The sequence below is a fragment of the Canis lupus genome, chromosome 4 (genome assembly GCF_011100685.1).
Source record: "Canis lupus familiaris isolate Mischka breed German Shepherd chromosome 4, alternate assembly UU_Cfam_GSD_1.0, whole genome shotgun sequence".
Lineage (NCBI taxonomy): Eukaryota > Metazoa > Chordata > Mammalia > Carnivora > Canidae > Canis > Canis lupus.
Genome location: NC_049225.1, coordinates 72,178,589 through 72,205,514, shown reverse-complemented (window position 1 = coordinate 72,205,514; position 26,926 = coordinate 72,178,589). Strand labels below are relative to the sequence as shown.

General features: G+C 35.3%; 1 protein-coding gene across 2 annotated transcripts in view; it reads left to right on the top strand.

The window, feature by feature from the left end:
* The window catches only part of WDR70 (WD repeat domain 70), a 296,044-nt gene that overhangs the window by 35,073 nt on the left and 234,045 nt on the right, over nt 1-26,926 (top strand). Inside the window, exons 6-7 of one of the 2 annotated variants that reach the window (XM_038535280.1) lie at nt 1,879-1,963; nt 24,835-24,894. In XM_038535280.1, coding sequence (XP_038391208.1) covers nt 1,879-1,963; nt 24,835-24,894 — 145 coding nt within the window. The remainder of the gene's footprint in view (nt 1-1,878; nt 1,964-24,834; nt 24,895-26,926) is intronic. The other variant, XM_038535279.1, reaches the window with a different exon arrangement.

Genomic DNA, 26,926 nt, shown 5'->3' with positions numbered 1-26,926 from the left:
GTGGTTTTGATTTGTATTTCCCTGATGCCAAGTGATGTTGAGCATTTTTTCATGTGTCTGTTGGCCATTTTTATGTCTTTGGAGAAATACCTGTTCATATTTTCTGCCCATTCCTTGATTGGATTATTTGTTTTAAGGGTGTTGAGTTTGATAAGTTCTTTTTTTTTTTTTTAAATTTTTATTTATTTATGTTTTTTTTTTTTATTTATTTATATTTTTTTTTGTAAATTTTTATTTATTTATGATAGTCACAGAGAGAGAGAGAGGCAGAGACACAGGCAGAGGGAGAAGCAGGCTCCATGCACCGGGAGCCCGACGTGGGATTCGATCCCGGGTCTCCAGGATCGCGCCCCGGGCCAAAGGCAGGCGCCAAACCGCTGCGCCACCCAGGGATCCCAATTTTTATTTATTTATGATAGTCACACACAGAGAGAGAGAGAGAGAGAGAGGCAGAGACATAGGCAGAGGGAGAAGCAGGCTCCATGTACTGGGAGCCCGACGTGGGATTCGATCCCGGGTCTCCAGGATCGTGCCCTGGGCCAAAGTCAGGCGCTAAACCGCTGCGCCACCCAGGGATCCCTGATAAGTTCTTTATAGATTTTGGATATTAGCCCTTTATCTGATATGTCATTTGTAAAATCTCTCATTCTACCAGTTGCCTTTTGGTTTGTTCACTGTTTCCTTTGCTGTGCAAAGGCTTTTTATCTTGATGAAGTCCCAATAGTTCATTTTTGCCTTTGTTTTCATTGCCTTTGGAGACGTATCTAGCAAGAAGTTGCTCCAGCTGAGGTCAAAGAGGTTGCTGCCTGTGTTCTTCTCTAGGATTTTGATGGATTCCTGTCTTACATTTAGGTCCTTCATCCATTTTGAGTCTATTTTTGGTATGATGTGAGGATGGTCTAGTGTCCTCATGACTTCTATTCACTGAGAGCCCTTGGAAGCATTGGTCTATCTTGTTTGAACTTCAGATCTAGCTTTCTCATGACTCATGAAACATGTCCGTATTTAAGCTCCAACAAAGTTCTAAATTCAACTTTGAAGATTAAACTTGAGCTTTTATTTTCTCCTACTTAAACTTTTGCTGAAGCCGTTTAGCTTGTCTCTGCCTTTCAGATCTTCTGTTCAATCCCTTTTCCTCACTGCTTCAAGGCTAAACTATTTGTAACACGAGCCACATTGCAAGTAATAGTACTCATTCCCTAAATGAGGGAAAATAAACTACCACATCAGGCAGGACTCCATCTGGGGATTCCTGAATACAGTTTGATTATTTTGTTGCTCAGAAACTTGCAAATCACTATGGCTTTTTAGACATTCTACTTAGTAGAAAAGCATCCAAGTTCACATACTTGATTGGCTAAATATTTTAATAAGTATTATTGAAATTAATGGAAAAATATTTTTAAAATAACTTTTTTTTTTAACCCAATGGTTCTTAGTCTGAATGTAAGAATCCTCTGTGATACAATTAAAAAATATGTATGCTTCGGCTTTGTAATCTGGAAGTGGATTCAGTAGGACTGGGGTGGACCCTGCCCCAACACCTGCAATCTGCATTGTAACAAAAGGCCCTACAAGTAAGTATCTTCCCAGTTCGCCTGTCATACCACCTCTTCCCAATCTGCTGTGGCTGCTTACTTAAATAGGTTAACTATATTACGGTAACTCTGTAAGTTATGATCTATATCATGTATCATGGATATTTAAAGACATGGAATATTGCTTACAAAATAACATTTCTCAAAAAGGAAGGATATGGTATTGCTGCCTTGTTTTTCAGTGACAGTGAAGCCACTTTGAAGTTTTCATATAAGACTTATAATATTCTTTCTCCCAAATAACTTAGAAGTAATATTCATTTTGATTATTATTTTGCAGAAAATCTTTCTTCCATAGTATGTGGTGGTTGATATCTTTAGATGTGCTACTGTTAGTTGCTTTTGGGAAAGACATGAGAGAGATGGTAAGCTCCTGGCCTTTTGTATCATATCCATTTTTAAATATTTTTATGCTTATCTTGAATTATACCTATTAAATCATGGTCAGTGAAGGACTGTGAACAGGGAAATAGCCTAGGAATTGAGCCAGTAGCTCTTACAATTGTTTTCATTATTGAAACTATATTATTAAGTATTGAGAGCCTTAAAAATCTTATTTCCTTTAATTTCAGTAATATTACTTCTGGGATTCTGAGAAAATTTGGAAAAAGCTTTATGCCCAAAGATGTTTATTGCAGTACTATTTATAATCTTTTCAGAATGTGTTCTGTGGACCATTATCTGGGAATGGTGGATGAGGGCATTGGACCTTCTGCTTTCATTTGAGGGAACTGATCAGAGTATGTCTAGATTACTGGTGGTACCAGGAAACTGGCTTTCTTGTTTAAGTGCGCTTTTTGTATTTTAATAAGCTGACTTTCCATAAAGTGAAATTTGTTCTGGCTTTTAAAGGCAAAATATAAATAAATTTTAAAATTTGTCCAAAAAAATGTTAAGTTTTGTTATGTTGAGCTTGCTCAAAGCTTTCTCTTGTCAGAAAGTTTTCATGTCTAAAAATGTTTCAAAATAATAAATGTATGTGAAATATTAGAATAATGGTAAATAATGTGAATACATGTGTAGTAACTGGAGAAAGGACAAGTAAATTGTATAGTCATAAAATCATAAAATACTGTGCAGTCATTGAACATGTTTATTTATTTATTTATTTTTTATTGAACGTGTTTAATAAGAGTTTTCAGTAGCACTAGGGAATGCTGTAAAACTACCAGAAGTATGATTTGAAAAATTTAAATGGTAACATATGCATGGAGAAAAGTATTTACATTGCTAGTTTCTGGATTGTGGGAATGAAGAGAATTTTTGTTTTGTTCTGCCTCACACTTTTCTATTCTTTTCTAGTTTCCATATTGATCAGAAGTTGTACCTGTGATTAGAAACAAATAATGGGGTTACATTCAGTCAACATTCCTTCATTGTAAAGCAATTAAGATCTTAATTTAAAAATTGGAACAGATAAGGCATTTCTAATTAAAAAAATCTAAAATGAATTTGGGCATTAAGGAGGTCACTTGAAGTTATTTGCAAGTGATGAATCATTAAAATCTACCCCTGAAACTAATAATACAGTATATGTTAGCTAAATCGAATCCTTAAAAATTTTTAATTAATTAATTAATTATAAAAGATTTTATTTATTTATTCATGAGAGGCACAGACACAGGCAGAGGGAGAAGCTGGCTCCATGCAGGGAGTCTGATGTGAGACTCGATCCCAGGACCCCAGGATCACGCCCCAGGTTGAAGGTGGCGCTAAACCGCAAAGCCACCGGGGGCTGCCCGAATTTTTTTTTTTTTTATAGATTTTATTTATTTATTCATGAGAGACACAGAAAAAGAGAGAGAGAGGCAGAGACACAGGCAGAGGGAGAAGCAGCTCCATGCAGGGAGCCTGATGTGGGGGACTGGATCCCAGGACCCTGGGATTACTCCCTGAGCTGAAGGCAGAAGCTCAGCCACTGAGCCAGCCAGGTGCCTGACTGAATAGAATTTAAATAAAAATTTTTAAAAAGAGAGAAAAGAAAAAAAAATTAGAACAGAAAAAAATTCCAAACAGAATGATATTGAACATGAATATAAAATAAATCTTGGGCAGCCCCGGTGGCTCAGTGGTTTAGTGCCTCCATCAGCCCAGGGTGTGATCCTGAAGACCAGGAAATGAGTCCCACGTCGGGCTCCCTGCGTGGAGACTGCTTCTCCCTCTGCCTGTGTCTCTGCCTCTCTCTCTCCCTCATGAATAAATGAATAAAATCTTAAAAAAAAAAAATCTTAGTACTCTGAATAAATTCCTATCTTACCTTGTTCCTAAAAGGATTTAATGAAGTGAAATACTATAAGAAAGCATAAGTTAGGAAGAATGAAGGAAAATAGAAAAGCAAGGAACATAAAGTTAACAAAACATAGGAAGCAGAGTTCTAAGTATTTGCTAATGGATAGGCCACAAAACCTTGTCACCTTTGTTGGTTACTTTCTTTTCCTTCTGCCTCGCATGCAATTCATTACAAGTCTGTTTAGCTCTCTTTCCAGCCAGATCATTCCTTTCCATCTCCATTACTACCATCTTAGTGAATCCAATATCACTCCAACAGCAGTAGCCACTTAAGATTGTTTCCCAGCTTCCACTGTTAACTGGACTAATATAATAGTAATCCAGGCAATAAAAAGTAAATTATAGATACAGAGAAACAATAGAGTAGTGTTTAAGAGAATGGATTTTAGGCCACATGGAGCTTTCACTTTCAAGCTGTGTGACTTTGGGCACGTTACTTAACCTCTCTTATGTGTTTCTTCCCTCCTCTGTAAAATGGGCTAATAAAATATTCAACTGGAATTGTGTAGATGATTCATTGAATGAATGAATGAATGAATGAATGGATTTTGAACCCTTAGAATGGTTCCTGTTTTTATTTATCATTGTGGTCATCTATTTTAATATATAGCAAAAAGTGAATTAAAAATTTTTGATGTTAAAAATTTTTTTGATGTTATTGCTAAATATTTCTAAATAAAAACATCTAAAAACTAAAAGGAAATTTTTATATCTCACTAAATAATTCACTCATGCTTCCTACTAGCAGTGTTATAAATAATTAAGGAACACTAGAGCTATTCCCTTTAAAACCTAGAATAAAAGATGGTAACTGTTGCATTATTATTCTAGACATTTTTGCCAATTAAACAAGTGAAAATAATCAGAATTGCATATTAGAAAAAAAGTTAGATTATTGTTGTATTTAGTGTGACTACCTAACATAAAAAAGAACTAATCAAAACTTTTGTAACAGATTTTTAGTAAGTTTATTTTTATTTTAACTTAATTTTATATGCAGTTTAAAGGATTAAAAATGAACAACAGTGAAAAATGTGAAAAATTAGGAGTAAGCTTAGTGAAAGATATGTCTGAATGTAAAGAACAGTATAAATCTTTTCAGTCCAAAAAAGAATTTGAGTAAGAACCACTAAAAATCAGTAAATATTTTTCTTTTTTTGCACAGAATTTAAATTATTTGCCCAGTTTGCTTATTTGCTCCTTTATCTGGCTATTAAGTGGTAGAGTTGCTGTTTAAACCCAGGCTGTCTATGCTTTTAACATTATGTGCTACCACCCTTATTTGGAAGCCATGGAGTTGGGATGTGATAAAATAGAACAATCATAACAATATAATGTAATAAGAATTATGTGAATGTGGTCTCTATCAAAATACTTACCTTGTGCTGATGTGAGATGATAAAATACTATGTGATGAGATGAAGTGAAGAGAATGACATAGGCATTGATGCTAAAGTGTGTTAGGCTACAGTTGACCTTCTGACCACGACGAAGTGGGTAATGAAAATGGAAAGTGAAACTATGGTGAAGGGAGGACTACTGTATTATGTAATTTGGCTGATGCTGAAAAAATGGAAAATAGCATAGAGGTCGTTTCTTTCTATCTCACATAAATGCAATCAGTAGTTAAATGGACCAGAACAAGCTTGTAGGTTCAGGGCACCACAGATTAGCTTGCTTCTGTCCTTTTGTTCTACCATCCTTAGTATGTGGGTTTCAAGATGTGTGGTCAAACTGTAGCTATGATTTTTGCATTTTTATCAGGAGGAATGCAGAAGGGATAAAGAAGGCTACTGATTTTGAACTTTTATATGAGAAATATAGCATTTACTTTAGGAAGCCAGGATTGTAGCTAAAATTCAGTGCTTCCATCAGAAACGATGGATGATGCAGAGATGGGGAAGCCAGTTAGCACCTCTGTGGTGAACATAAATTTATATTCAGTGTTCGGTGCTTTTGGTATTAGTAATGGCAAATTATTTACTTTTTTAGAAAGTTTTTAGCCCTTGTCACTAGTCCTTTCCTATTGTATGACTTAGACTCTACTTGATTTTATTTTGCTCATTGTAAATGTATTATCGCTACTTTTCTCCAAAGGAGCAAACCATGTAAAATTTATAGATACTAATGCAATCTTTAAACTGTTAGGATTTGGTTACTATATTAGCATGCGTGAATTTCATTTGAATTTTTTTTTTTTTTTTGTATCTGTTATATCCTGCTGTTTTGGTACTGTTTTTTCTTCAGAATGAATTGCAGTATTTTTGGTTCATTTTATTAAAGAAAGAATTCATAAAACTAGCCCTAGGTCAAGCCCTAAGATATAGTCAAGTTCAACTATATATTTGTCAGGTTCAGTTATACAGAGAATCATCAAAATACTCATAAGGGGGGCAGCTTTAGTGGCCCAGCGGTTTAGCGCTGCCTTCCGCCCAGGGCGAGATCCTGGAGACCTGGGATCGAGTCCCACGTCAGGCACCCTGCATGGAGCCTGCTTCTCCCTCTGCCCCCCCCCCTCAAATAAATAAATAATCTTTAAAAATAACTAAAAAAAATACTCAGAAGGGAAATGGAGGTATAGAAATGGACTTAAAACTACAGAACAATTTCCTTTTTTATTTTAAAAAATATTTTAAAAACATATATATATACGTGTTTATATATATATGCATATATAAAAAATATATATATTTGCCTCAAAAAGTGACATTTATGAAAAGGTGGAAAAAAATGACAAGATGTCCATCCTTTGGCTCCTTTGCTTTCTCCTTTCTGCTCCTCCTTAGCCCCCCATGGTCTGAACGCTGAGTAGGGCTAGGTAGGAGGACAGCCCCTCAGATGAGGTCAGCAACAGTGAGGAGCATCTCCTCACTGGAGGTGTTGTAGAAGGTCTTGATGTCTTGAAGAGTCATCTTGTCCTCTTCTGTCACCATGTTAATAGCCATACCCTTTACACCAAATTGCGTACCATGACTGATTCTGTAGATACAGTTTTCCCTCTTGGTGAGAAGGTCATAGTTGATGACTAAATAAGCCTGCTGCACATCAGTGCTCTGGCATAGATCAAGAGAGAGGACAGCTTCAGCATGTCAATGAGAAAAGGACACAATCCAGAAGAGATTGAAGTATGTGTGTAGGCAGCCAAAGGAACACAAAGAATGCAAAAATCCCTCCTCCCTCAACTACCTAAGGTATTAGATATTCCAAATGCTACTTTCCTGAAGAGTGGCATGAGGAGGCTCTTTTTTTTTTTTTTTTTTTGGCTTAGAACAACAGAAATTTATTCTCTCACATTCTGGAAGCCAGGAGTCCAATATCAAGGTGTCAGTAGGGTTGGTTCCTCCCAGAGGCTCTAAGGGAGAATCTGTTCCATGTTTCTCCCCTAACGTCTTGTGGTTGCTGGCAATCCTTGGCATTCCTTGGCTCATAAATACATCACTTCCATCGAGGAGGCTCTTTGGAGAGGGAATCACCTTGGATTTTATAGAAGGATTCCTTAACAGAGAAAGTACATTTTATTTTTAAATTCATTATTTTAAATTTTTAAATTTTATTTTTTAAAAAGATATTTATTTGATGGAGAGAGTGCTCACAAACAGGGGGAGCAGCAAGCAGAGGGGAAGGAGAAGCAGGCTTCCCACTGAGCAGAGAGCCCAATTTGGGCCCAGATCCCAGGCTCTTGGGATCATGAGCCAAGCTAAAGGCAGACCTTAACTGACTGAGCCACTTGGGTGCCCCTAAATTTTATTTTTTTCAACCTTAAGCATGAGTTGTTTATTTTCAAATCTTATTTTTTTCTTTACTGTGGTTAAATACATGTAACATAAAATTTACCATCTTAATCACTTTTAAGTGTGTATAGTAATGTGAACTGTATCCAGTTGTGCAACAGATTGTTGTGCAGCAGATCACTAGAGCTTTTCATCTGGCAAAACTGAAACTACATCCATTAAACAACAGCTCCACTTTTTCTCTACCATCTTCCCCCAGCAAATACCATTCTAGAGAAGTGTATTTTACATTCTTCAATTTAGGGAAATATGCCTCTGTAGTGAAGCAAGTTATACCTGTAAAAATCAGCAGTTTCCTCAATTGAATGTGTGTGTGTTTCTTAAAATTTTAATTATTTATTTGAGAGAAAGAGAGAGACCATCAGCAGGGGAAGGGGCAAAGGGAGAGGAAGAAGCCGACTCCACTGAGCAGTGAGCCCGATGTAGGGCTGTATCCCAGGACCTTGGGATCATGACCTGAGCCAAAGGCAGACACTTAACCGACTGAACCACCCAGGTGTCCCTCCTCAATTGTGTTTATGATTATAATTTTTTAAGAGGAGTTTTACCTCCTTCTCGCTCTTTTATTATTTTCCACAACTGACATATGATTCAGTTCCCATTTACCATTGGTTGTAGCAGTAATTTAGGATATATATTTTAAGGACATATCTAATTTTTCATCAGTATAGGCTAATATATGGAAGGTCTGATTTATAAATGTATCAGACCCCACCAATTCCTGTTTGCTTATGAATTCTCCCCAACAAAGTTTTGAGTTGGTGCTCGTCAAAACTTTAATGCTTCTTTCACATTCCTCCAGTTTCTGCTTGTTAAAATTCTGTTTAGCCTTTAGGAACCATTTCAAATGTGACTTCCTCCAAACAGCCTCTCCACATGCCAACTGCATGTTTTACTTCCCAGACTTGGAAAGGCTTTCTGCCTTCTATAGCAAACACAAACTGTTTTCCTTGTTAAATCATTATTTGTGTGCTTAACTCCTTTGCCTCCACTTTGCAATCATATGTAATGATACCAAGTTTAGGGACTTCCATATAAATGGTTCAGAAATTTTAAAAAACTCTTAAAACCTCTGCTGTAGTATATATAGTACATACAGAGTAAATGTTTATCAAGTGGAATTGAGTGTATTTTGTTTTTATAATTGAACATTTCGTTTTATGACATTTGAAGATGTTCTCTCTTTGTGATGTAACAATCCTTGGTTTTTACATAAAAAATGGAAGTGAGGATAGAGGGGTGAACAGAGGATATATAAGTATAGAAATGTATAAAGATACCTATGTCTGGAAGAACCATTATGTTTGCCTTGTTCTAAGTTTATAACTTATTTATTTGTTGATTGATTGATCTGAGTTTACATTTTAGTTACATAATAGTTTAATAATTATAGGAGCTGCTGTGAGTCAAAAGATAATTATTTTAATATAGACTATAACTACCTATCAACCTACCTGTCAAATGAGGCAGAAGAAGTTATAGTTTTCTATTCTTAAAAAGGTCTGACAAAACAAAAAGGAAGTGTAGTTGTTTTTATTGAGGTGTAAATTATATATAATAATGTACACAGATCTTAAAGGTTCAATTTGGTGGATGTTGGTAATTGCATATTTTGTGTTTAGGCACCATCCAAAACAAGATATAGGACATTTCTATCACCCAAATAGTTTTTGTGCTTCCTTCTAGTCACAAATTTTTGTTACTTGTTTATTTATTTTTAAATATTTTATTTATTCATGAGAGACCTAGAGAGAGAGGCAGAGAGACACAGGCAGAGGGAGAAGCAGGCTCCCTGCAGAGGAGCCTGATGTGGGGACTCAGTCCCGTAACCCCGGAATCACGACCTGAGGCAAAGGCAGAGGCTCAACCACTGAGCCACCTGGGTGTCCCTAGTCACAAAACTTTGGAAGAATGAGTTTTTGATAACAGTATAATTGGAAGGGAAATTATGAGAGAACATAATTAGGAGATACATTAAAAGCTGCACCACCAGGTTATGATTAATTCTGTTGTTTTTTATATGTAGTTTACTTCAGTGCTGGTTAGTAGTTGGTCTAGTATTACTAATTGTTGAGGTCACTGGAATGGAAATGTTAATGTTGTATGTCATAATTCTCTTGATGACAAGTTTGCTTTTATATTCTTCCTTTATTCCATTTTACTTACCTATGATGGTAATGGAATTGTTCCTTCAAATAGAATGCAAATAAAAACAGTATGCAAACCATTACTAAATTTTGTTAAACTACACCAACTGTTAACTCATTAGAAATATTTAGTATTTTAAGATTTATTATTATTATTTTTTAGTTCTTTAAGATTTATTATTTTTTTTTAGTTTAATGAACAAAAATTCAAATTAGGGTCAGAGAAAAGAGTAAAAAGTAATTTTTAAATTGTATCTTTTGTGCCTGATGCTGATTTTTTTTAATGTAAAAAAGGTTATAACTTATAATTAAGTAGAGACTTTGGAATTATTGAGGATTTTTATTAGCCTTGCTATCCTCTTATCCTCTTACTGCAGAAAATGTAAAGTTGCTTTTTTTTTTTTATCACTGTAGCTAAAGGCTAGCTGTTAACAGTGACTTTTTAGTTATGAGCACCTGTTTTCCATGAACTTTCTCTGACTCCCTGGCTGGCACGTTCTGTGGTGAAGAGTCCAAGTTTGGGCAACCACTGTGCTTCTCTGACTTCTGGTCTGAGGCTTCTCATCCCCTGGCCTTGGTCATTGCCAGCCACCTGTAGCAGTCAGTCTCTTTTCATGCATAGGGAGGGAAATGTTGAAGAACTAGAAGTAGGTAAAAATTCTCTTTCAGTTCTCAGAAATTGATAATGAGATGATTTAAGTAAACACTGAAGATAGGGATTGACACATACTAAGCACTCAGAATTACTGGGCTTTATTGTTTTCATCATCATTACCAATATTTGATTAATGACCAATTCTAGTTTAATTGCAGCTTACTGGGAAGAAAAGTCTTAAAAAAAAAACAGTGTGAAGAAGCTTAATGATTTTAACTTCAGAGGCAATTAATGTTCCTTAAAACAGAGCAATTTAATTACACCTGCAAGATTCTGTCAGCAGAGGTTGCTAGAAGCTCTATTCCGAAATAGAGTGAGTGTGTTGCTTTCTGTCCAAGCTGCGAATATGTGAAGGTCTTCATTCTTTAGATGGGCACTAGGGGGCAATAGAGACATTTTGACTTTTGGCAAAAATCCATTTTATTCAACTGTCTACTGTCTATAGTGGAAGGAAAAAAAGACTCTATGAACAGTGTCTTCTACAAATTGGAACAAGTGAGGTTTAGGTTGACATTAATGCTGGAATAATTATTTTTTAAAAATGCAGAAAAACTATTTTGTGATTTGACAGTATATATATTTACAGGTTTTTTTTTTTTGGGTATCTTTAAGCTTTTTTTTTCTTCTTTAAGCTTTTTAAGCTTTTTAGGTCAGTAACTATATAATAAGGCTTAATGGCAGGAATATTAAGGATAGCCTCTTTAGAATTTAAGACTTAAGCCTATAAAGTCAAATAATAAAGTTTAGTAATCTAAACTTTTAAAAACACATATCAGATCTTACCACTTCCCTACTTCCCTTGTCACTTTCCTGTCAGTAAACCCTCCAGTTTCTTCTGTCATGATGGAGAAATCCAAGTTCCCTGCCTTGACCTCTAAGGCCTGCATGACTTGGCTTCCTTACATCTTTCTGACTTCATCCCTTTTCACTCCTGTCTTGCTCACTCTTCTCTACCCACGGTGACCTTTCTGCTTTTCTTTTACCATCTATGCTTCTTCCCTTACAGAGCCTTTCTGTTTACTCTCTCCTATACAAGTAGCTTTCAGAGCTTTACGGGATTCCCTCATTTCATGTGGATCTTTGTGCAGGTGTTACCTCTTTGACCACCTTGTATAAGTACCTCCACTCTACTCCACTGCTTTTTCTGACATTGCTTTATGGTAGTTATTGTTATTTGACACTTTTTGTTTGTTTTGCTACTTACTGACTTGCTGTCTTTCTCCTCACAGTAATACAAGTTCCATGAGGGCAGTTATATTATCTCTTTTATTGTATCCCCATTGGCTTGACTGGTACCTGAGACATAGTAGATGCTCAAGGAATATTTGTTCAGTGAAAGCCAGTCCTTAGCTGTGGTCAAAGTTACTTTCTTGCCCCCTAAATATTTCATTGAATCAAAGCTAGCTTCTAATACAGTCACAGTTATCATTTAGAAGCTCAGGAGTCAATACTCAGCCCTACATTTTCAGGATAGTCTTGCCATGATTCCTTTGTTACAAGGCTGCAGTCTTTCTTAAACTCCCATTGCCAGGTAGGCTTTTGTACCTTCTCAGGTGGCTGGCAGGAAGAATCACTAGTGTATGTCCTTTCTGCCTTTGAGCAGTGGCTTTTCACCCCCCAACAGATATTTTGTGTAATTGTAATGTGAATGACACTGGTAGCATGAACCATTTTCTTTATTTGTTGTAGATAGTGTGTAGTGATGAAGATGACTAGTTTTTTTTTTTTTTTTTTTTAAGATTTGTTTGAAAGAGAAAGTGTGCACGTGTGCACATGTGCAGGGTTGCAGGGAAAGAATCTCAAGCTGACTCCCTGCAGAGCCCAATGCCAGGTTCCATCGTACCACCCTGAGATCATGACCTGAGCCAAAATCAAAAGTTGGATGCATAGCTGACTAAGCCACCTAGGTGCCCCTAAAGACAGACTGGTTTATGCAAATAATAAAAGCGTAATTTAACTGCAGTGAGTAAGGCAGGAGGGTACTTTTTATCTGACTGATTTTAGTCTTAACTACAAGTTGTTTTAACATGTAGGTATATTTACTTTGCTAAATTTTTGTCATTATCATGTATATACTGTACAGTAAATTGCAAACCTTGCAGATATAAATTGTCATTAACTCTGTGGAAGTGATGTTAAGGACGTCCTTTGCTCTATCCAAAGCCATTGTCAAATGAGGATTTAGTTATACCAGTTCTTAAGTGAAAAAAAGGAAAATTGACAAGGGTGATAAATGATTGGAATATCATAGGATTAAGAGCCTTTGAGAAAATTGATGAAGGCCTTGAATATTTTTTTGCAAAAAGAATCCTCTTAGTAATCCTTGCCAAAGTCAGTCCTATAGAGTCTTTGATGCCATGTTGTACTATCATAAATTTTAGTTTGAAAAATGACCCCTCCCACCCCCATCCAACCCATTCTCTCTCTGCTCATAGCACTGGTATTTTTTTTGACACTTTATGTTTTTTGATCCTAGGTTCAGAAGGTTGAATTATTCACACTTAATAGTTCTATTAATACTGTTGTAATTGGCCCTTAAAAAAGCCTCTTGTAATTGCCCTTCCAGAGTCCTTCACTTGTTATTTATCCATGTGGAATCCTCCTTTTTTATCTTGTGTTTTCATTTCGCTTTTCTTTCCAGATCCTAACATCTTCCTATGTATGCCTCACCTCTTGGCTGTTTCACTCATATTTCATTTTACCTTAAAGATTTTTTTTTAACACTTAATTCAGTGTAATTTCCTCCTATTTCTTACCTCAGTTTGTTATTTTATTATTTTATTTTTTAAAGATACTATTTTTAAGTAATCTCTATATCCAGTGTGAGGCTCAAACTTAACCCCAACATCAAGAGTCACATGTTCCATCCACTGCCCTACTCAGCTTAAAAATTTTGCTTTGGGTTGCTTTACTTACAGCTTTCATTTTTTTCTTCTGCCTTCCCAACTATAAGTATTCTTAAGGATGAGGGTTATGTAATTACTTTTTACATTCCTCTAAATGTTCAAGAAGACAGTTATAGAAAATATATATCATTTTGTCAGTTTAGTAGGTATAGACACAATATTTGAAAATACAGCAGCTCCCTTGATCTTTCACCCTTTCTGTTTACATGAGTAAAAGTGGGAGATCTCCATGTGTCAGTTTTGAGAAAGATTTCTCAATGCTTTAATCTTACAATTTTAAAAAGTGCCATTATAATAATGAATTTCTAGAAAATCATGAATATTTACCCCAATTGACATAATTTGTCCTTTAGTGGAATTAGGTACTTTCCTGTTACCATGATTGTCAAGTTTGCATTTGAATAAATTTTATATTTTTAAGTACTAAATTAATAGAATGGCATGTAAGTACATATTGAAGCAGCTCCAACAGAGCTTACTTTCTTTATTCTTCTATAGACTTTGATCCTTATTTGGAAAGACATTTTGTTCATACTATTTGTGCTGAGTGCTAGAAGTGCAGCTAATTGTGAATTTGAAATAAGACCAAGACCACCAAGTTGATTCACATAGTCTACCAGGCAGCTGTTGGTTGGTAATGTTGCCATTTCACTACTGATATGGATCACAATTAGGGAGTTTTAATTCAGTTTTGCATCCCAAGAGCCTTGCAGAGTATAAATGAGAATTAAGTGGTTTTTTTGTTTTGTTTTGTTTTGTTTTTAATGAAGAAGTTAGTGGCACAGGCCTGATTTTTCTTTTTTTTTCTTTTTTCTTTTTTTTTTTTTACAGTCATAAAAGGGATCTCCAGCAAACCAGGAATTCACTGTTAAGCCACAATTTTCTGCCTCTGCAGTCTCCTTTTGTTTGATTTATGATAAAGAAATAAGCAGATGCTCAGATCTAGAACCAGATAATATTATTGACAGTGGATACTTCCTTTGTACAGCATTGTCTTAAGCACTGAAGGTGAAATAGCTCCTTTAATCCTCCTGGTACTGTTATCCTCTGTTGACAGATAAGAAAACTGATACTCAGAGATGCTAAGTAACTTTCCCAAGGCCACTCAGTAGTAAATGTTGGAGCTAGCTTTTGAATCTAGGGAATCTGCTCTAGAATCCGTGTGCTTAACCATTACTCTCTCCTTTATCTCTGGTTGTAACCCATCCTGCTTTGCAAGTCACCTCTTGCCTCTCTCTTAAACTTGCCTCATGCCCCATCCATATAAACTACGAACAGTCTTTGAATATGACTAACTCATGCATTCCAATATGCTCTTCCTTCTCCCTGGATGATAGGCAACACCAAGTACAACTCCATTCGCTTGTTAAGCTGTGTAAGCATGGACCCTTGTAAGGTGCATTGTGACATACCTGACTCCTTCATCAGGGAAGAACTTTTTCAGTTTTAAGGATCCAGCTTTTCTCTTTGTGAAAAGGTCATTGATCCACAAAAATAGAATTGAATACCTCCTTCTTTATGCTACTTCTTTGTTATATTCCTCTGTTATTTTATATCTTAACAGCTTTATTGAGATATAATTTGTATGTGCTAAAATTCACAATTTTCAGGTATATAATTCAGTGAGTGTTAGTATAATCACAGAGTTGTGCAACCACCTAATTTTATGACATTTTCCTCCTCCCCCCAAAAATATTGCACTCTTTAACTTCCTGTTTTCTCCTCACTACCCTACCCCCAACTCCTGGCAATCACTAATCTACTTTCTGTCTCTGTGCATTTGTTTGTTCTGGACATTTAATATCACTGAAGTAATAAAATAAATGTTCTTTATATTGATTTCTTTCACATAGCATAATGTTTTCAAGGTTCATCCATGTTATAGAATATATGAAGTACTTCATTCTTTTTTATTCCCAATATTGTCATACAATATTCCATTGTGTGACATACCACATTTTTTTAATGCATTCATTAGTTGATGGACATCTGTTATGGACATTTATGTAGAAGTTTTTGTATGGGTACATACTTTTTGTTTTGGAGATTTATATCTAGGAGTGGAATTACTGGGTCATATGATAACTGGGTTTAATATTTTGAGGAACTTTTTCAGAGAGGCTACATCATTTAAAATCCCACCAGTAGTCTATAAGGATTCAATTTTTCACATCCTCACCAACACATGTTATTGTCTGTCTTTGTGATTATAGCTGTCCTAGTAAGTGTGAAGTGGTCTCTCACTGTGGATTTGATTTGTATTTTTCTAAATAAACATGATGTTGAACGTTGTTTCATGTGCTTATTGGCCATTTGTATATCTTCTTTGAAGGAATATCTTTTCAGATTCTTTTCCTGTTTCAGTTGGCTTGTCTGTTGTTGAGTTATAAGGGTTCTTTATATATTCTGGACATAAGTCCCTTGTCAGACGTATGATTTCCAAATATTTTCTCTCATTCTATGAGTTGTCCATCACCTTTTTGATGGTATACTTTGGAGTACAATAACTTTAAATTTTGGTGAAACCCAGTTTATTTTTTTCTGTTGTTGTTTGTGCTTTTGGTGTCCTATCTAAGAAGCTTAACTCAAGGTCACAAAAGTTTACTCCTGTTTTTTTTCTAATAGTTTTATGGTTTTAGTTCTTACATTTAGGTCTTTGATACATTTTGAGTTTAGTTTTGTGTATGATTTACATAGGAGATTCTTCTATTATTGTCTCGTCACAACCATGATAAAATGATCATAATTGTGATACAATTATTTGTTTACAAGTGTGTATTTTTCATAGTTTCTGAGGACAAAGCCTGTGTCTTCCTTGTTTTGGGATTCTTAGTGTTTATTGTGTATGGCTTTCATTAAATCTGCCTGTGGCTTCAAATATTTTATCTTAAAAGTACACAAAAACATTTGAAGAGTGGATATGAAATATTGATAATTGATCATTGTTCCTATGTTTTAGAGGGATATATAAACACATTATGATAAGTACAAACATGTATTGTGTATTATTTTTTCCTCACAGATTTGCTTTTTTTTTTTTAAACAAGCTATCAGTAGGTAATCTTTATTATCTCCAATTAAGAAGATATATTGGGCAGCCCGAGAGAGACACAGAGCGAGAGGCAGAGACACAGGCAGAGGGAGACACAGGCTCCATGCAGGGAGCCTGATGTGGGACTCGATCCCGGGACTCCAGAATCACACCCTGGGCTAAAGGCAGGCACTAAACCGCTGAGCCACCCAGGGATCCCCTTTGTTGAAGTAATTCTGCACTACATGTCTAAGATTCTGAAACTTGGTGAAACTTTTTTTTTAAATCTCAAGGCGTTTTATACCTGGTCTCCCAACAGTTTCTAAAATATGTACTTTGTAGCTATAGGCTCATAATAATTTCTTACTTATAAAGGGCTATAAAGTACTTTGTCACATTAACTCATTTGGTCATCGTAGTAGCTCTGTGCTTTGTTTCTCAAATGAATCATCCTAATAAATACTTACTTTTTGTAGACAGGAGGCTAAGGACTTGAGGCTTCCAGTGGATAATTAATTCAAGTTGTGAAGATTTGAGAATGATGTATACATTGTTGGCACTGTATGGTGGAGGTGTGCCTTTTTTAGGAGTAAGGTAAAACCCAGGGACCCAGTCTGAATGAGTGAAATTCTCTTTGTTTAGAGTTGTAAAAGAAAGTCGTCTTTTTAGGGTGGGGGTGAAGGAGTGGGAGGGAGGAGTTTCATTATAAGGTTTCTAGAAAGTCAGGTTGCTCCTTCTAACTTCTATTATAACACTCACTCTCCAACAAACCACAGCCGCCTCCCTGGGAAGCCCAACTCCTTTGTTCTTCCATTCCTACATAGAGTGGTTAATGTTGTGGGTAAGGGTGGCTCTTAATATACTCATTAAGTAATGTATAGAAAAATACCACTGCAAATGATAAGACTGTTGTTAGACTCTTTAGATACTAGTATCTTATAAGAAACTGCTTTTTTATTATATAGGAAATTTTCTTTTTAAGTAACCTCTTTGCCCATTGTGAGGCTTGAACTCATGACCCCTAGATCAAGAGTCACATGCTCTACTGACTGAGCCAGCTAGGCACCCCTGTCCTTGTCTTTTGTTTTTTAATGATATTCTATTTATTTTCCAACTTTATTGAGGTATAATTGATAAACATTGTATATATTTAAGGAGTATAATGTGGTTTGATACATGTATAAATTGCGAAATTTAATTTAATCAGTTAATTAATACATCCATCACCTCATATAGTTTTTTTTTTCATGGTGAGAACACTTAAGATCTACTCTCTTAGGAAATTTCAAGTATACAACACAATATTATTAACTATAGACATCATGCTGTACATTAGATCCCCAGAACTTACTCATGACTGAAAGTTTATACCCTTTGACCAGAAACTTCTTCAAAACATTAATTTTTCTAAACTTGTAATACAGTCAAATGTTGCAGAAAAATTTCTAAAACAAAAATGTGTGACTGCTGTGAAAAGTTATTGATTGCTACTAAAGGCAACAGAGAATCATTGAAGGTTTTTAAAGAAAAACAATCTATGAAGAGTAACATCATGGTAATGAGCAATGTGGAAATAAGTGAAGAAGATAGAAGCCCGGAAAGGACTTTTCAGTGACATAGGAGAGGGTTCATAGTTTCAGATGTGAATAAGTTTAAGGTAAACTATGTCATCATAGAAGGTTGTGAATTACCTCATCTGGCTTTTTCTTTTTTAAAGATTTTATTTATTTGAAAGAGAGAAAGAGCGAGAGAGAGCAAACATGAGCAGGGGGAGTGGCAGAGGGAGAAGCGGACTCCCACTGAGCAGGGAACCCAAAACAGGGTTCTATCCCAGGACCCTGGGATCATGACCTGAGCCGAAGGCAGAGGCTTAAGCACTGAGCCACCCAGGCACCCTGTGACTTTTTCATTTTTATAAGTGAAAAAGTGAAGGTTCTAGACAATTGAGTGGCTTAATGAAGGTTACAACTGGAGTTAATTGCAGAGTCCTATCTAGATTTCAAGTCTTCAGAAGTAGCCAATAAGAGTAGAAATACTCATAAAATTTTAGGGTGTCAGGGCATATGTTCAAGGTAGCTTTTGAAAATAAGTTTATTTTTTGGTATAAATCCTATTGACTTATGACCTGCCATTGTTGTATGATGAGGGTAGAACATTGTCTTCTTTGTGTTTATTGATAATGTCATGGAGTTAAAAAAAAATATTTCTGGTAAAATACAAGAATGACCTATCCCTTTTGAGTTTCTCAGCCCTCACACAAGTATAAAAAGTTCTTTAACAATATCCTTTTCAGTCATGTTACTGAGAAATGTTCTCCAAGATGCAGCTTGCAATAGGGCATAAACTGTTTGAGGGTAATTTAGAGGTGGTTTGGGAATACTAATTGACGGTTTAGAACCAGCTGTGAGAATTAGATAGGAAATTGTCTTTCCTTCCTGCAATATTTTAGACCTGTAACTTTATATTTTTGGAAGAGGATTTTAAACATTTGATAAATGATTGATTTTGAAGCTTACCTAAAGTTTATTAGAACATTAAGAAGTATGCAGGCTTAATAATATGCATCTTTTAATTTTTTTTTGCTTATGTAGACTATATCTTTGAAAGTTTTGTTCAGTTTTAGTAAAATACACATAATATTTACAATCTTAACCATTTTTAATTTTTATTTTAAAATTATTAAATTTTATTACATTTTTTATTTTATTTCCAATATAGTTAACATACAGTCTATATTAGTTTCAGGTGTTACATTAGTTACATTACTCATTATTCATCATAAATATACATACTCTCTGTTCCCCATCACCTATTGCACTTATCCCCCATCTTAACCATCTTTAAATGTACAGCTCATGTTACATTGTTGTATATTCAGTCTCTGGAATTTTTTTTTTTAATCTTACAGAACAGAAACTTTTTCCCTCTCTCCTGACTCTGGCAACCACTATTCTACTTTCTATCACTTTGACTACTCTAGATACCTCATAGGAATCCTACAGCATTGTTCTTTTTATGGCTTATTTCACTTAGCATCATGCCCTCTAAGTTCATCCATGTCATAGTATGTGTCAGAATTTCCTTCCTTTTAAAGACCATTGTGTGTGTATATGTCTATATATATATATCATATTTTGTTTATTGATTCATATATTGATGGATACTTGGGTTGCTCCTATCCTTTGACTGTTGTAAATAATGCTCCTCTGAACGTGGGTGTGCAAACATCTCTTAGAGATTCTGCTTTTAGTTCTTTAGAGTATATATACAAATAAGGAATTACTGAATCATATTTTAAATTTTTTGAGGAACTACCAAACTGTTTTCCATAGCAGCTGTACCATTTCTGTCCAGTGATGCATAAGGATTCCATTTTTTGTACATCCTTGTCAACATTTTTCCTCCCCCTCCTCCTCCTCTTCCTCCTCTTGTTGTTGTTGTTGTCTTCTTTTAAATAATAGCCAACCTGTTACTGGTATCTCAGTGTGGTTTTGATTTTCATTTCCCTGATGGTTGGTAATGTTGACTTTAAATATAAATATATGTATTAATTTGTTTAAATTATTTAAATTATGTATTTAAATATAAAGTACATGACTTTTCATGTACTTGTTGGTCATCTGTATTTCTTCTTTGAAGAAATATCTGTTTAGGTCCTGTGCCAGTTTTTGAATCAGGTTTTTTGTTTTTTTTGTTGTTGTTGTTGAATTGTAACAGTTTTGTGTTTTTGGATGTTAACCCCTTATCAGGTATATGATTTGCAGACATTTTCTCCCATTCTAGAGGTTGCCTATTCACTGTGTTGATTATACCTTTTGATGCACAGAATAACTTGGTGATTTTTTGAAAACTCAGATCTTACCGGAGGATTACATGGCTCAGAGCTAGAATTTCAGATTCTTGACATTGTATACAATCTGGTTTCTAACTCTGGGTTAAAAAAATTTTTTGGATACATATATACACACCACACACAGCCTTCTCCTTTTCCTGCTCAGTGATTTAAACTCTGTCCAGAAAACAAAACAAAACCCCCCAAAAACAAAACAAAAAAAATCTCTATCCAGGCAGAAGTAATTGCAGTCCAGTAAGTGTCAGGATTTATCTTACTTTCTCCTGGATACCTTCCACATTTACCTAGGGAACCTCTATTTTTCCAAAGGCATCTCAAGCATCTCTTCTGTAAAGCCTTTTCTAATCACCCTCTACTTCCCCAGGCAGAATGGAATTGAGCACTGAACTCTGTGTGTTCTTCTATCATAGCATCTGAAACATTTTAGTGTTGCCTATTTGTTTACCTGTCAGTTTTGCTTTACTGGATTGACAGTCTTTTTGAGCAGTGTCTTTTTTTTTTTTTTTTTTTTTTTTTTTAATTTATGATAGTCACAGAGAGAGAGAGGCAGAGACACAGGCAGAGGGAGAAGCAGGCTCCATGCACTGGGAGCCCGACGTGGGATTCGATCCCCGGTCTCCGGGATCATGCCCTGGGCCAAAGGCAGGCGCCAAACCGCTGCGCCACCCAGAGATCCCTGAGCAGTGTCTTTGTTGTTATTTTTTTTAGTGAATGTGTGATGAATAATTATTAAGTTAGCCTATTGGATCTACAGAGTTATTCTAGATTAGACTAATTTTGGTTTTCTGTGATACCACACAGGCAACTATTTACAGAATGGTTTTTGGGAGAACATAGCACTCCTTTGCAAGTTCCTGGTTGGCAGTCTTCATTCTCTCCACAAAATTTATAGCCACTTTGTGGCAGATCTTTGTTACTGGGTAGACTTTTGATTATGGCTTATAGTACCATACATATTTTAAACTTAACAGCAACTTTATCCTAGGAAGGTTATTTCTGATTTGCAAGTCTTTTGAAAACACTTTAAGAATATATGTCAGATGGAATTGGTCATGTTATTCCAGATATATTTGCTATCCTTGTTATTGAGGGCAAACCAAAGAGCCTGGGAAATAGTCCTTTGGTTGATATTTAAAACCAAACCAAAACAAAAATTGGTATCTTTTCCCTTCTTCCATTAAGACTAGCTTTTGTTATGAATTCTTGTAATAAATGACTTCATTCAAGTCTTGTAGCTTATGGTGTCCCCTGGCATGAAGATCATGAAAATATTCTACTGGTAGAGCAAATTTCACATTTACGCCATATTCCAAAAAGTCATTAGGAAAAGTTCTGGAGAAAGAACAGTCACCATCAAGTGATAGGCTACCAAAAGATGGATTGCTACTATTTTAGATAATTTAGTTGTACCAGTTTTATGGGCCTTTTAAGAGTAATGTTCTACATGATTTCCTGTAAAACTTTGATTTTAAATGTAAACAACATTTATTTAAACATTTAATTTACTACTAATGTAAATACTGAATTGTTCTGGGTTCTTGTAAGTTTTTACTTTAAATGCCAGAAGTTGTCTCTATATAGGCACATTTTACATTTAATTCAATGGAATAATTTTCATCCCTTCTTGTAGTGACAGTGTTTCTTGTTTCCTGAATGATGAAAAGGTGATTAGTTATGAAATGAGATACCAACTATAATAGAGTCTTCTATAAGTGAAACATTTGAACTGTTCTCCTGGTTTTTTTTGCAAGAGTACTTAGCACTTACACATGAGTTTTTATTACTTACAAATATTGTCAACTGCAAAGGGATCAGTGGCTTACATAATTACATTGGAGTAGTCCAGAATTCATTTGTTTGACTTTTAAATTATTTTGTAATTTGTGTTGGAGTATTGGTATCTCTGAAATCAAGGTATGTGCTGCCCTTTTCCAGAGCGTAGTAAACCATACGGTAACATCTTGTCCTGAAATCAGTTGTAAACTCTCCAGCAGTCCTTTAGGTTACTGTGAGGTTAGGGTTCCTGTTCAGTGTCTTCTCATTTCCTGATCTTCTTCACTGCACTGTGATGGTAATAGACTACAGTAATCTCTGAGATGCAGACAGTCTAAAACTGCCTTTAGTTCTCTAGACTTGCACCTTTATTTTTTAAGTAATATTTACATCCAACATGGAGCTCAAACACATGATCCTGAGGTTAAGAGTCACATTCTGTACGAGGCAGCCAGGCACCCCTATATTTGCAACTTTATGTAATCCTTTGGTTGTTAAAGGTTTTTACCTTTTGAAAACTTCAGTTATCCCTGACAGTCACTTACCAGGCTGGTCTGATGGATAGCACCTGCTCTCCTTTATGGATGTAAACATTAATGTTTGAAAGTAAATTAAAAATTACAATCTAATGTAATCTATAAGGTATTGGTCCATTAAATATTCCAAAACACTTTTGTGTTTCTCTGTCAGACATCGTCCTGTTTTGTGGATTGGAGACCCAGATATGATAATGGATATACACAATCTTTGAGAAGTGTCTATTTTGTAATCTGGTTAGGGAGTGGTGGGGAGGGAGACAGGTTAAAAATTACAATAGATTTTGATAAATTCTCTGATAGAGATTAGGAGAGGTTGTCTCCTTATCTGTAACATCATAGTGCATAGATGGGTCATTTAACCCAGATTTTGAAATGTTGAGATGTGTTTCCAGGAGCAGGTCACATCTGAACTGAGTCTTAAGGGATGAGTAGGAATTAGCCAGTTAAGGAGGAAGAGAAGCCTGGAAATAGACTAAGATGATAGGACCAGAGAGATAGGAGGTAAGCCTTAGAATAAATGGTAGCTGTCACTTATTGAGCACCTACTTTTGTGCAGAATACTACATTATAAGGCTTAAACCACTTACCTCACAGTAACCTAAAGGGCAGGTGCTATTATCCTCTGTATACAAATGAGAAAATAGAGTCATAACCCTCCTGGAGTTATGACAGGGCTATTGAGTGGCAGGGCTAGATTAAAAAACCTAGCTTTTTTTGGGGGGGGCACTTAACTGGCTCAGTCAGTAGAGCACATACATGACTCTTGATCTTAGGGTTGTGAGTTCAAGACCCATGTTGGATGTAGAGCTTACTTAAAAAATTAAATGAATAAAAAAATGTTAAAAAGAATGTTCAACCATATAAAAAAATACAAATAAAACCCCTAGCTTTTCTGGCTTCTTGTCTAGGCTGCTTCCTCCCAGGAAAGAACAGGTGGAGGAAATAGTTAAGATAGAAGAAACAGTGGAGGAAATACTTAAGTAATTGCTATGCTGTTGAAAAGTCATTTGTGCAGGTTAAGTTATGAAAAGTGTCCAGGGGCATTCACAGTGACTTGTTTATTCAAGAGGTATTTACTGAGAGTCTTTTAGGTGCCAGGAACTGTATTAGGCATTAGGAATAAAAGGACACATGCCATAGTGGTAGAGGTAGAAGGGTAAAAGGAAGCAGAGACACTTGAGTGAAAACTGTTGTATAAAGAAACTTGATGGCAAAGGAAAAGATAATGATCCGATAGTAAATGTAGGGGGAATTGCTCTGTATATATGTGTGTTTAATATGGTAAGTACTTTAATTGTTTATATGCTGGGGAGAAAGAGCCATAGCTGGGGAAAAGTTTATGATGAAATAAACCTTGTGATTGATTGATTCATCAAGGATGCTAAAGAATGAGGGGAGATAGGGACTAAAGTCTGTTAGATTGCACATATCTAATTAAGTAGATTGCAGGATGATCCTCACATGAATTTGTAATGGCCCTAGAATTTTAGTATTACTAACTGGCTCTTGGGTAATGGAAACTTGACTAAATAATGAAACTTCTTATTCAAATGATCACTGTGATTCCTTATGTCTGATTTGTGTATCCATCCTTTCTCTTCCTCGATTATCCTGCCCATACCTCCTGTTTATCATAGCATTTCTTATATTACATTAGAGTGATTGATCTCCCCCACCTAGACCATGTGCTTCTTGGAAGGAGGGATGATAAAGGCTATGTTTGATGCCACCCAGCATCTGCAAAAATCTCACTTTAATAAGTACTTATTGAATTGATGAATCGTTTAGTGACTCAGTTCCTTATTTGTGCAATTTTTGAGCAGCAATATTTTGCTTTTTAAACTTCTAAGGGTTAGAGGTGTATATTTACCCTGTAATATATACCCTGTAAGGGTGTATGTTTACCCTGTACAGATTTGATTTGATTTTATGTAGTTAAACACTTTAAGTTATGTATGCTCAATTTTCAGTGAAAAGAAGGCTTTAAATATTTGGATGGTTGGTTTCATACAACCTTAAGGTTTCTCTTTTTTGAGATTTAAGATTAATTTATTATCAACTCAACAATTGTAATCTATCTAGAAGTGCAGAAATAAGATACCCTCACAAATTTTATTTTGTTTTTTTAAGCTTTGTGTAAAGAGCTAGTGATGCAATTTTAAAAATTTATATTGCCTGTGAGCATGGTATGCCACCCCCCTGCCTCAAATATGTTCATTACTCATTGATGTCATGGAATTTTCTTTTTGCAGAATCCTGTCCAAAAGATCCCTGACTCGCATGAAATAACTCTGAAGCATGGCACTAAAACAGTAAGTTTAAAAAATTTAATTCTTTCCTCTCAGTAACAAGGCTCCCATGGAAAAGTGAACCAATGATACATTTATATTAAGGCTAATTATACAATCAGCTGATAACACAGAAGCTGTAGACATTAAAAAAAAAGAAATATTACATTTCTATTCAATCAAAATAACCATTGCCTTTCATTTAAAATAGCAACACTTATTGTCATTGTTATTGTTGGCTTTAAAACCTTGTTCTTTGATAGAGGAACATTACAAGTGAAAAAAAGAAATGAAACTAAAATACAGTTTTCCTTTTTATGGTGTGGGAAAATTTCTCATTACCCTTAGCTTTATTTCTATATCAGTAAAAGGCCTGAGTTCGTTTTTTAGATGAACACTGAGATAAGAAATAAACATAGAATGGTTACTGTACTGTTCTAAGATTATATTACTTAGACCTGCAGATTCTATTTTTGTATTGTTATTTTTATGTTAAAGATTAATAATATAAAATTCGGAGTTATAACATGAAATTATTTTATTGTAAAACCATTAAAAAGTAGTTGAATGAAGGAAACCTCATGAATGAAGGAAGAAGATTATCTTGTTTCCCTTTTCTTTTTTTTTTTTTTTTTTAAGATTTTATTTATTTATTCATGAGAGAAACAGAGAGACAGAGGGAGGGAGGCAGAAACACAGGCAGAGGGAGAAGCAGGCTCCATACAGGAGCCTGACATGGGACTCGATCCCAGGGCCCAGGATCACATCCTGAAGGTGGCACTAAACCGCTGAGCCACTTGGGCTGCTCCATTGCTTTCCCTTTTCAATGAAACTGCCTTTTTCTAGATGTCTGACATGTAAAGAAGTAGGAAAATACATCCCATAATGAGGAAAACATCAATCAGGAGAAATAGACCCAGAAATGATGCAAATGAGAAATATAGAAGAAACAGAGAAATAGAAATAGAGAAGGATGTCATTTTTCTTGCCCAATTTTGCTTTTGAAAATACTGTTTTCATAAAAATATTTGTTAAAGTGTAGTGGATTTATTGTTTTAAATGAAGTGAACAATAAATATTTTAAAATGTCTTAGTTTAGGGACGCCTGGTGGCTCAGGGATTGAGCACCTGCCTTTGGCTCAGGGCATGATCCCACCATCCGGAGATCGAGTCCCACATCAGGCTCCCTGCATGGAGAGCCTCTACCTGTGTCTACCTGTGTCTCTGCCTCTCTCTCTCTATGTCTCTCATGAATAAATAAATAAAATCTTTGAAAATGAAATAAAATGTCTTAGTTTAAATTTTTACTGTGGGAAGTACTGATGCACGTAACTCACATAAAAAAAATGCTTTTTGGGGTCCTCAATAGATTTAAAGACTATAAAGTAGCTTGAAACCAAAGTGTCTGAGAACTGCTTTAAGAAACCATTTCCATCTGATTTGAAATCTTATATCTACTTTTTATTAAATCAACATTTTATTCTGAAATTGTGACAGAATTTTACTAATTTTCATGTTTTTAAGTAAATTAGGAAAGGAAAAGGTATAGTAGACTGTTCATACTTAAACAGAAGCTTCCCTATTATTTAGTTCAGAGATTTTTACAACTGAGTGTTCATGGGTTCACATGTTTTATTTAAATATTTCTATTTTTAATATTTTTTTAAAGATTTTATTTATTTATTCATGAGAGACACAGAGAAAGAGAGAGGCAGAGACACAGGTAGAGGGAGAAGCAGGCTCCATGCAGGGAGCCTGAAGTGGGACTCGATTCTGGACCTCCAGGATCACGCCCTGGGCCAAAGGCAGGTGCTAAACCACTGAGCCACCCAGGGATCCCATATTTCTATTTTTTTAAATTGAATTTTATCTTTTAAAGAATTATAATTAAAAATATAGTGCCCACTTGCTTTGCACATTAAAAAAATCAATTAGAGCTTCCTTTTTTTTTTTTTTTAACTTCTATAGGTTTTATTTCTTAGCATGAGCAGAGAGGGCGTGGGGGGTGCAAAGAGAGAAGGAGAAGCAGACTCCTAGCTGAGTGGGGAGCCTGATA